Consider the following 12,230-nt stretch of genomic DNA (forward strand, 5'->3'; position numbering starts at 1 on the left):
CTAGTAAATTAAACATACGTAAGTCTACAGTCATACACACCTACGACCCTAGTAAATTAAACATACGTAAGTCTACAGTCATGTACACCTACGACACTAGTAAATTAAACATACGTAAGTCTACAGTCATGTACACCTACGACCCTAGTAAATTAAACATACGTAAGTCTACAGTCATGTACACCTACGACACTAGTAAATTAAACATACGTAAGTCTACAGTCATGTACACCTACGACACTAGTAAATTAAACATACGTAAGTCTACAGTCATGTACACCTACGACCCTAGTAAATTAAACATACGTAAGTCTATAGTCATGTACACCTACGACCCTAGTAAATTAAACATACGTAAGTCTACAGTCATGTACACCTACGACACTAGTAAATTAAACATACGTAAGTCTACAGTCATGTACACCTACGACCCTAGTAAATGAAACATACGTAAGTCTACAGTCATACACACCTACGACCCTAGTAAATGAAACATACGTAAGTCTACAGTCATACACACCTACGACACTAGTAAATGAAACATACGTAAGTCTACAGTCATACACACCTACGACACTAGTAAATTAAACATACGTAAGTCTAAAGTCATACACACCTACGACACTAGTAAATTAAACATACGTAAGTCTACAGTCATGTACACCTACGACACTAGTAAATTAAACATACGTAAGTCTACAGTCATGTACACCTACGACACTAGTAAATTAAACATACGTAAGTCTACAGTCATACACACCTACAACACTAGTAAATTAAACATACGTAAGTCTACAGTCATACACACCTACGACCCTAGTAAATTAAACATACGTAAGTCTACAGTCATGTACACCTACGACACTAGTAAATTAAACATACGTAAGTCTACAGTCATGTACACCTACGACCCTAGTAAATGAAACATACGTAAGTCTACAGTCATACACACCTACGACCCTAGTAAATTAAACATACGTAAGTCTACAGTCATACACACCTACGACCCTAGTAAATGAAACATACGTAATTCTACAGTCATGTACACCTACGACCCTAGTAAATTAAACATACGTAAGTCTACAGTCATACACACCTACGACCCTAGTAAATTAAACATACGAAGGTCTACAGTCATGTACACCTACGACCCTAGTAAATTAAACATACGTAAGTCTAGAGTCATGTACACCTACGACACTAGTAAATTAAACATACGTAAGTCTACAGTCATGTACACCTACGACACTAGTAAATTAAACATACGTAAGTCTACAGTCATGTACACCTACGACCCTAGTAAATTAAACATACGAAGGTCTACAGTCATGTACACCTACGACCCTAGTAAATTAAACATACGAAGGTCTACAGTCATGTACACCTACGACCCTAGTAAATAAAACATACGTAAGTCTACAGTCATGCACACCTACGACCCTAGTAAATTAAACATACGTAAGTCTACAGTCATGTACACCTACAACACTAGTAAATTAAACATACGTAAGTCTACAGTCATGTACAACTACGACCCTAGTAAATTAAACATACGAAGGTCTACAGTCATGTACACCTACGACCCTAGTAAATTAAACATACGTAAGTCTAGAGTCATGTACACCTACGACCCTAGTAAATTAAACATACGTAAGTCTACAGTCATGTACACCTACGACACTAGTAAATTAAACATACGTAAGTCTACAGTCATGTACACCTACGACCCTAGTAAATGAAACATACGTAAGTCTACAGTCATACACACCTACGACCCTAGTAAATGAAACATACGTAAGTCTACAGTCATACACACCTACGACACTAGTAAATGAAACATACGTAAGTCTACAGTCATACACACCTACGACACTAGTAAATTAAACATACGTAAGTCTACAGTCATACACACCTACGACACTAGTAAATTAAACATACGTAAGTCTACAGTCATGTACACCTACGACACTAGTAAATTAAACATACGTAAGTCTACAGTCATGTACACCTACGACACTAGTAAATTAAACATACGTAAGTCTACAGTCATACACACCTACGACACTAGTAAATTAAACATACGTAAGTCTACAGTCATACACACCTACGACCCTAGTAAATTAAACATACGTAAGTCTACAGTCATGTACACCTACGACACTAGTAAATTAAACATACGTAAGTCTACAGTCATGTACACCTACGACCCTAGTAAATGAAACATACGTAAGTCTACAGTCATACACACCTACGACCCTAGTAAATTAAACATACGTAAGTCTACAGTCATACACACCTACGACCCTAGTAAATGAAACATACGTAATTCTACAGTCATGTACACCTACGACCCTAGTAAATTAAACATACGTAAGTCTACAGTCATACACACCTACGACCCTAGTAAATTAAACATACGAAGGTCTACAGTCATGTACATCTACGACCCTAGTAAATTAAACATACGTAATTCTAGAGTCATGTACACCTACGACCCTAGTAAATTAAACATACGCAAGTCTACAGTCATGTACACCTACGACCCTAGTAAATTAAACATACGTAAGTCTACAGTCATGTACACCTACGACCCTAGTAAATTAAACATACGTAAGTCTACAGTCATGTACACCTACGACCCTAGTAAATTAAACATACGTAAGTCTACAGTCATGTACACCTACGACACTACTAAATGAAACATACGTAAGTATACAGTCATGTACACCTACGACCCTAGTAAATTAAACATACGTAAGTCTACAGTTGCATGTACACACAGGCCACGCAAGGGATATTTAGGTCATATACTATACTACATATACACATACAGAACCAGCAAATGAAAGCTTTTTAAGATGTATAAACATATGTACCTAGACCAGGGGTTTTCAACTCTTACCCTATGAGGTCCGGAGCCTGCTGGTTTTCTGTTCTACCTGATAATTAATTGCGCACACCTGGTATCCCAGGTCTTAATCAGTCCCTGGCTAGAGGGGAACAATGAAAAATAGCAGTGGAACTTGCTTCGGGGTCCAGAGTTGAGTTTGAGGGACCTACACCACTAGTATAGGCCCAGCAAAAATATGAAATTCAAACTGCCTCTCCCTAACCCTTACCCACAGTATAGCCTCAGTAAAGGGAACATCATGTAAGATGAACTTTTCTATGGTTTAAGCCAGCGCCTCGGAACACATACTGCTGCAGCATGGGTTGGAATCTGGCCCACTGCTGTTTCAGCAACTCTCTCCTCTGTCTTTCCTCTCTATCCTACCCCCCCCCCCCCCCCCCCCCCAAAAAAAATATGTTTAAAATATCAACTTTGCTCCAGTATGTAACTCCTGTGTAGCATACAAATCAAACACATTTTATTTGTCACATGCGCCGAATACAACCGGTGTAGACCTCACGGTGAAATGCTTACGTACGAGCCCTTAACCAACAGTGCAGTTCAAGAAATGGAGTTAAGAAAATATTTACTAAATTATCTAAGGTAAAAAGTCAAATAAAAAGTAACACAATAAAATAACAATAACAAGGCTATATACAGGTGGTACCGGTACCGAGTCACTGTGCGGGGGTACGGGTTAGTCGAGGTAAATTGTACATGTAGGTAGGAGTAAAAGTGACTATGCATAGATAATAAACAGTGTAAAAACAAAGGTTGGTGGGGGGTCTATTTAAATAGTCCTGGTGGCCATTTGATTAATTGTTCAGCAGTCTTATGGCTTGGGGGTAGAAGCTATTAAGGAGCCTTTTGGACCTAGATTTGGCGCTCCGGTACCACTTGCCGTGCGATAGCAGGGAGAACGGACTATGACTTGGGTGACTGGAGTCTTTGACAATTTTTTGGGCCTTCCTCTGACACTGCCTAGTATATAGGTCCTGGATGGCAGGAAGCTTGGCCCCAGTGATGTACTAGGCCATGCGCACTACCCTCTGTAGTGCCTTATAATTGGATGCCGAGCAGTTGCCATACCAGGTGGTGATGCAACCAGTCAGGATGCTCTCAATGCTGCAGCTGTACAACTTTTTGATGAACTGGCCCCTACCTCCCTGACCCCTACATCAAGCTGTACCTCCCATGCCAAATCTTTTCAGTCTCCTGAGGGGAAAAAGGTGTTGTCATGCCTTTTTCCCGACTGTCTTGGTGTGTTTGGACCATGATAGTTTGTTGGTGATGTAGACACCAAGTAACGTGAAACTCTCAATCTGCTCCACTACAGCCCTGTCGATGTGAATGGGGGTGTGTTGGGCCCTCCTTTTCCTGTAGTCCACAATCATCTCCTTTGTCTTGCTCACGTTTAGGGAGAGGTGGTTGTCCTGGCACCACACTGCCAGGTCTCTGACCTCCTCCCTACCACTTTTGTGTTGTCAGAAAACTTAATGATGGTGTTGGAGGCGTGCTTGGCCATGTAGTCGTGGGTGAACAGGAGGGGACTAAGCACGCACCCCTGAGGGGCCCCGTGTTGAGGATCAGCGTGGCAGATGTGATGTTGCCTACCCTTACCACCTAGGGGAGGCCCATCAGGAAGTCCAGGATCCAATTGCAGAGGGAGGTGTTTAGTCCCAGGGTCCTTAGCGATGAGCTTGATTAGGTGGCCATGATGGTATGAGGGCCAGATGGGAATTTAGCCAGGACACCGGGGTTAACACCCCTACTCTTACAATAAGTGCCATTGGATCTTTAGTGACCACAGAGAGTCAGGACACCCGTTTGACATCCGAAAGACAGCACCCTACACAGGTCAATGTCCTGGGATATATTTCTTTAGACCAGAGGAAAGGGTGCCTCCTACTGGCCCTCCAACACCACTTCCAGCAGCATCTAGTCTCCCATCGAGGGACCAACCCTGCTTAGCTTCAGAAGCAAGCCAGCAGTGGGATGCAGGGTGGTATGCTGCTGGCACTTCATGGCTACCAAGTGCTACAGGGTGGTAGTCATTTAGGCAGGATACCTGTGCTTTCTTGGGCACAGGGACTATGGTGGTCTGCTTGAAACATGTAGGTATCACAGATCCAGTCATGGATAGGTTGAGAATGTCAGTGAAGACATTGTTTGTGTCCCTCTCCCCAGGCGTTTGTGGTGAAGGTGGAGCGGGAGGGCCAGCAGGGGTCAGTGTTGGTCCAGAGGAGCTTTGAGGAGTTCTATGAACTACACAGTAAACTACGCCTCATCTTCCCCTCATCCAAACTACCCAGGTAACACGCATGCATGCACTTATGCACACACACACACACTGATCGTGTACAGAGAATGTCGCCCTTCTCTTGAAACAACAGTTAACTCTAAGTAGAGGAATAGTGGAATAGTCAAATATTTCTGATAATAATGGAGTAGTAATCTCTCGTGGACAGACTGCGCATCTGACCAAATTCCGCTACATTTTAGTTCTGGATTAATCGAGCTTAATGGTGTCTAAATAACTGAAAGGAAATGATGTCAGTGGTATTCTATCTGTACCCATACTAACTACCTACGGTAACTAAATGTAGCAACTGTAAAGTGAAACCATGACAAAGTCCTTTGCTGCCCCTCCCAGTTTCCCCAGCCGCTTTTTGATTGGGCGGTCTCGGGGAGAGGCGATGGCTGACAGGAGGAAAGATGAGCTGAACGGATACGTCTGGCATCTGGTGCATGCTGCGCCAGAGGTCGCCCAGGTAACCAGTCACCTCTGACCTTTGGTGTGTTCACTAGACTGTCATCCTAACCCTGTGACATCCCATGTACAAGTGGTTAGTGTAAATGACTGTATGAAACTACTGCGATTCTTAAATTGACTATATATATTTTTTTCTAACTGACATCATAAATATCCTGACGTGCACTTGGCTCATGAAAAATATAGAGGCAGAATGACCGGTGCAGAGTGTCTGTGTGTCTGTGGTTTCAGTTTGCCTGCAGGGTTTCTTAGAATTCAGCCCCTCCCTTTTTAGAAGCAGCGTCATATCAGCTTTACAGACTTAGAAACATATGCTGTGTCAGGGCGGGTACTGCAGGCCCATATCAGAACTGCCCAGTCTCTGTGTGCTGGCAAACTTTCGTCCACTCTATCCGTAATAGAACAGTTTGACAAACTAAAACACAAGCTAGAATTGCTAGCCCCGAAATATCAGCATTTAATTTTTCCGTTTTTTAAAAATGTTAATCTGCTACCTGTAAATGAATTAGGCCTCGTGGAGGTTGGCATATTGTTGTTTTTCTGTCATTGACTGAATATACACTTCCTCATCCTCCTCTCTACCCCCCCTCTCTCTCTCTATCTCTCAGTGTGACCTCATCTACACTTTCTTCCATCCTCTGCAAAGAGACGAGAAACCTGGAACAGTGGTGAACACACTGCAGAGCAAACCTGCAGGTACACAGACACACACACACACACACACACACACACACACACACACACACACACACACACACACACACACACACACACACACACACAGTGTGTGATTCATCAGATGACTCACTGACAGGATCGATAGCTAATGATTGGAACTGTTATTTTAATGAGGTCATTTGCACAGCATGTAGGCACAGGGTTGAAGTTCATTGCTTACTAAAAACAAACGCCACAACAAAGCAGAGCTGAGTCCAGTGTACTGCCAGCATCAGCTGACCCCGGGGCTCTGTGCCCTTAGCGACGGGAATAATAGCCTATGTGATAACTTTAACCAATCATAGACTAGGGTCTTATCATGCGCTGTTTGAACAACGTGTCGGCAATCACACAGCATGTCAAACACAGAGGTGTACACAAACACTAACGCACGTCTCTTAGACCATGCAACATTTCTTGCTATGGGAGCAGTTTTCAGTTCATACTTATTGCTAATTGCACAGTTGTATAGTGCGATGTTATGGTTGCTGTGTTTGGTTACATTGATGTTGACCTAAGGGTCATGGGTTAGGGGTTAGAGGTTAATGAAACTCTAGCTGTCACTCTGCCTGATTGGCTTTCTAATGAACCTACAGCACTTACAGAGGAATAGAATCACCTATCTCTGTAGCTCCATCCCTCCCTCCCTCCTCCCTGGCCCGTCACACAATACGTGGACACACACTTCCTGCCACTATAAACACACTAGGCTATAGACTTATTCAGATCCTACATTATACTCTTTCAGCTCCAAGCACATACTCTGTCTGAGTCTCTGTCTCTCTCACCCAACTCCAGAGATCTGTTGGGGTCCAGTCTCAGGCAAAGTGGTAGGAGAGGTCAAGCTCTCCATCTCCTATAAGAGTGACAAGCTCTTCATCATGGTCATGCACATACGAGGCCTGGTGAGTGTGTGTGTGTGTGTGCGCTCAGCATACTGATTGAGAACGTAATGCTGTTTAAGTTGTATACTGTTATTGTGGATATACTGACTACCCCCCCCCCCCCCTCTGTCTTTCCCAGCAACCCTTGCAGGATGGGACAGACCCTGACCCCTACGTCAAGCTGTACCTCCTCCCAGACCCCCAGAAAACCGGCAAGAGGAAGACCAAGGCTGCGAGACGCACCTGCAACCCCACCTACAATGAGATGGTGAGGAAATGTTCCTAAGTACAAAATAAAACAATTACTTAATCTTACAATGAAGTCAAGAAGACAAAATCTGTCCCTAATCTCTCCCCGTAGCTGGTGTATGACCGTATCCCTCGCGGGGACCTGCAGCAGAGGGTGATCCACCTGCGGGTGCTGGGGGAGGGTGCGTTCTGGGAAAACACCCTGCTGGGCGAGGCCTTCATCCCCCTGAAGACCCTGACAGCCGGGCAGTGCTGGGCAGACTGGCACCAGCTGGGCACGCCCAGCACCGACTCCACACGCTGAGAATGAGAGTCGGAGGTGGAGGGTGAGAGGGAGAGAGGAACGACTGATCAGGTTGTGCGTGCACACAGGTGTGCGTGAGTGCGTTCAGTTGTTATGGTCAGAGTTGTCCAGCTTCTCGGGCTGGTTTATTCCCCCAGTGGGGGTGTGTGTGGACCCGTATCCTGCCCAGGTGGGATGTGTGTGTCCTATGTAGGTTTGAGGTGTGTTTGTGTGTGTCTGTAGACTCATTGACTCATTCGCTCCCGAGTGGTGCAGCGGTCTAAGGCACTGCATCTCAGTGCAAGAGGCGTCACTATGGTCCCTGATTTGAATCCAGGCTGTATCACATCCGGCCATGATTGAGAGTCCCATAGGGCGGCGCGCAGTTGGCCCAGCGTTGTCCGGGTTTGGCCGGGGTAGGCCATCATTGTAAATAAGAATTTGTTCTTAACTGACTTGCCTAGTTAAATGAAGGTTAAATTAAAAAATATATATAATTGACGGTCAATCGTCACTGGACACTGTATCCATGGGACTGTACTGGACTGTATGGACCTACTTTAAGACTCTCTGATCACCATAAGGGATAACTGGAGCATGTGACAATAAGTGAAGATAACCCGTCTCTTCTTCTGGTGACTCTTGACTTCCAGAAGACTTTTCTCTGGTAACAACATGGCCTCCCAAGACCAGGCAGCACAGAGGACCAGTGGGAGGAAGCAGAGGGCATTGTTACTCTGTGAAAACATGGACTGCATCTTTCCCCTTTATCTAGGGCCAATGGAGAGACGTCCATCTTACCGCCTGGCAGAAAAGACTTTGAAACGGGTGTAGTCCCCTCCAAAGTCGTGTCTTTTAAAAGAGAACCTTAAGTTATTTATTTTTCAAACGTTACCCTGCTGTTAGTGCAGCTCCATTTTCGAGCTATGTTTGGTTGTGTGGTGTGTGTAAATGACTTTGATTTCTGTGTGTGCCCCAGATTTATGCAGATCGGGATATGTGAATTATGTTGGATCCAGTCTTTCTGATTTGAGAGAGAGAGGGCGTAGATGCTTTTGTATCGTTGTGGGTTAGAGATGTACAGTACCAACCGGACCTGCCTATGGTTTGGGTCCACCCTAACACATTAAAGACTCACGTGACTTTAGTCCACTCAGCCTGGTTCAGTAGCTACTCTACCGTAGAACCTGTTGGAGTGTGCGCTGGTTTGAGTGTGTGTGTGTGTGTGTTTGTGTCTCCCATTGTTGACTAGCTGTTGTAATCCAAGCCTTACCTAAGCTTCATTTTGCCATTTGATGATAATTGACACCGGTCGCTCATTGAATTTTAAATGTAGTACTGTGCAGTGACACAACAAAGTTGTCTTAATGGGAGAATCCTGCAAATCTCAAACGTTTGTTCAAAAAATGTTTCTTATATCAATGCCTTTAGAATATTTTGTTGTTGTTGTTGCATGAGTGCTTCTACGCAACACATACGTGTGTATGTCTATGTGGGGGAAATCAAACGATTTGCTGGCATCACAGATAAACTGCCTGAGCAAAGAAATGCTCTTTCGGGACACTAAACTCTCATGCCATTCGACTGTATGCAGTGGAAATGTTTCACTTGGTTTTATTTCTCATGCATTTTGAACTTACATTTGACTTTCGTGGCTTTTTCAAACTACAAAGTGATCCTTTTCGTGTGTTATACAGCACTGTAGCTATAAGAGGAAAAAAACGGAACAATGACAGAAGTGCTGACGAAGCAAATCAAAGATTTGACTACGTGTACATTGCTCAACTCATTTGTGTCTTTCCTTGGGAGATACCCAGTGATTTGATAGTTTGCCATTTTTGGCATTGATATCTCACTCTCATTATCTTGTGTAAGAGCTGGACACACTGTCCTTGTTTCACTGGCAGACAGACACTGTGACCTTTCGCAATGCAAAATGGCCATTTTCTGTGGAAAACTCTGCTTGTGGGCAGAGTTGTTGCTATCGAGAGGGGAATATCAAGGTTAACTCATGAATTGAGCGAGAAGCGTTGACCTGTAAACAAAATATAAATAACTAGGATAAGGTTTATTCCTGGTCAGGAAGGAACAACCCCTGGTGATATATGGTTAACCGGTAAAGGCAGTTTCTATAACAGAGCAGCTATCTGTAAGTTAACGACATCTTGGTCTCCGATGTTTTCAGATCACAATACAGTTACAGACGAATACAGGTTAAGGCTGGCTTTCTAAGGTGTTGAAATGTAACGCGGATTTGTTTGGATCATTAAACATACCAGCATCCGTTGCAAGGAATATTTAGATACTATTTGTTTTGGTTTGGTTGCATAGGCTTTGACATGACATACAATTTCACCAGCCCTGTTTTAAAAGCATTCATATTTTTTCAAAATCTCTGAAAATGTTTCTTCATTCAGTATTCATAAAGAGTAGCTACATTACTGTTTTAGAAACAAGGCCAGGCAGTTTGAACAGGTGTGTGTTAGAAATGACAAGAGGAGCTCTTCAGCTAAAGGTTAGCCTATCGGCTAAAGGGTAGGCTGAAGTGCAGTAATCACACAGCACCAGTATGCTTAACCCGAACCAACCAGTTTAACCACTGCTCTCATTCTAAAAACACAACACTTTATTTGACTGCCCTTTGAATGTGTCTGGTGGATATTTACATATTTTGTTTGATTTCTGGAACAGGAAGAATATTCCCTGGGGGGTGTTTCACTACAGTCTGAATGGCTATAATGTGGCTATAGGCTCTTAGTGTGACATTTTTAAATTATTGAAAGATTACTTTCTCCATATTGAGTGTTGGTATTTGTTGTGTGCTAAAAGGCTGATGACCAATATTAAAGTGATTTGATTTTTTTTTTCTTGTGACAGTTGTACCACTTTGGGGGAAAGGAGGAATACCATATGGCTTCCTTCTCCATGTCTCTTTTTCTTTCTGGTCTTGACACTCTAGCTAAGAGTAGAGTCAAATATGGATCTCTATGCAGTATAGGGCTCTGGTTAAAAGTTTTATGATAGAAATGTTGCTCTTGCCTAACAGACCAGTGATTACGAATGGAAGAGACCAGGACAAGGGTTAATTGGAAGGCATTGGGACTCCCAAACCAAGCACCTACCTGCTAAGTACCAAGTGTAAATCTGAAAATAATGTATAGGTCTGAGCAATATAGTGAAAATTCTACCAGAAGGTACCTCTCTAGTTCTTTCAGATCTATGTGAAGTGCCTAGGGGTAGGGGCTAGGGGTCAATTTGGGACTGGGCAAGAGTTTGACCTGAGTCCTTCCAGGTCAGCTCCAAGGGACTGAACTCTGACCTCTATGGAATGCTGGGAAAACGGGACCGAATGTAAGTTCAAAATGAACTGGATCTTGTGTACTGTAAATACTGAGAATATCATTAATGTGATTTCTTTCTTTTATTCAGGATATAGTTTTACCCCACTTCTTATTCTTTAGACTTTAAAATTGTATTGCATTTTCTTATTTTTTGACCATGTTTTGTAATATTGTTTGCACTAAATAATAACAAAATAAACTTGAATCTAAAAGACGTGTGTGGTGATGTGGGTGTTTGTGTGAGCACTGTTCTGTTGTGTGTGTTTCATCTGATGAAAGCACTGTGTAAGATGAAACATCCACTGACTCTGCAGCAGTTGTCTAATTACCATGACAACCCAACTAGTCACAAAACTATGGGGGATCGGATTAATGATAATTAATGGCATAATTAAACCTCAACTTCTGTTGAAAGTAAAATAATTTTCTGCAGATACAGCATTGGGGCTAAGGTATGGGTGGCGACCATGATATACCCCATTATTTTTGATAGAGGTAAGATTGAATCAATAAATTCCCTTTCTGTATCATAATACACCCTCCCCTTCTCTCTTTCTCTGAAACAGTTTCATGTGATTTTATTTGTTAATCGTATAGCTCAATGCCATGCCCTTATAGTCCTTTTCACTATGAGGGAGGGAGGGAGAGAAGATAGGCTACACCTCAGTCACTCTGTGTCCCAGCACACCCAGACAGTCATCTGTGTAACAATCAGATTATTATAAGTGTGACTCACCCTGAGTAAATCTCTATGTGGGGAAACAAGGTTCGTCATTGCAGGGGTGTTGCTCAGACAAGATCTGCTGGCTGAAGCTGAGAGCACACTGATGATGACCACACAGAAACTTAAATACAGTATGATGAGAGTGTATGACATTCAACAGCTAGGAGTCAATGCCCCATACCAGGCATACTGTACGGGAAAGATTCAAGTTACACTGTGCTAGGCACTGATAAAATAAATCAGGGCACCCACATAAGTTTATTTACCTAGGCAAGTGAGTTAAGAACAAATTATTATTTACAATGACGGCCTACCGGGGAACAGGGGGTTAACTGCCTTGTTCAGGGGCAGAATGACAGATTTTTACTT

At 43.0% G+C, this 12,230-nt stretch overlaps 1 protein-coding gene across 1 annotated transcript in view; it reads left to right on the top strand.

The window, feature by feature from the left end:
• The window catches only part of LOC120062974 (phosphatidylinositol 4-phosphate 3-kinase C2 domain-containing subunit beta-like), a 72,781-nt gene extending 64,686 nt beyond the window's left edge, over positions 1 to 8,095 (top strand). The window contains exons 27-32 of the mRNA XM_039013029.1: positions 5,078 to 5,202; positions 5,544 to 5,661; positions 6,272 to 6,359; positions 7,179 to 7,285; positions 7,404 to 7,532; positions 7,626 to 8,095. Coding sequence (XP_038868957.1) covers positions 5,078 to 5,202; positions 5,544 to 5,661; positions 6,272 to 6,359; positions 7,179 to 7,285; positions 7,404 to 7,532; positions 7,626 to 7,817 — 759 coding nt within the window. The 3' untranslated portion in view covers positions 7,818 to 8,095. The remainder of the gene's footprint in view (positions 1 to 5,077; positions 5,203 to 5,543; positions 5,662 to 6,271; positions 6,360 to 7,178; positions 7,286 to 7,403; positions 7,533 to 7,625) is intronic.
• The last annotated feature ends 4,135 nt before the right edge of the window (positions 8,096 to 12,230 follow it).

This window comes from Salvelinus namaycush, chromosome 2 (assembly GCF_016432855.1).
Source record: "Salvelinus namaycush isolate Seneca chromosome 2, SaNama_1.0, whole genome shotgun sequence".
NCBI classification, from domain to species: domain Eukaryota; kingdom Metazoa; phylum Chordata; class Actinopteri; order Salmoniformes; family Salmonidae; genus Salvelinus; species Salvelinus namaycush.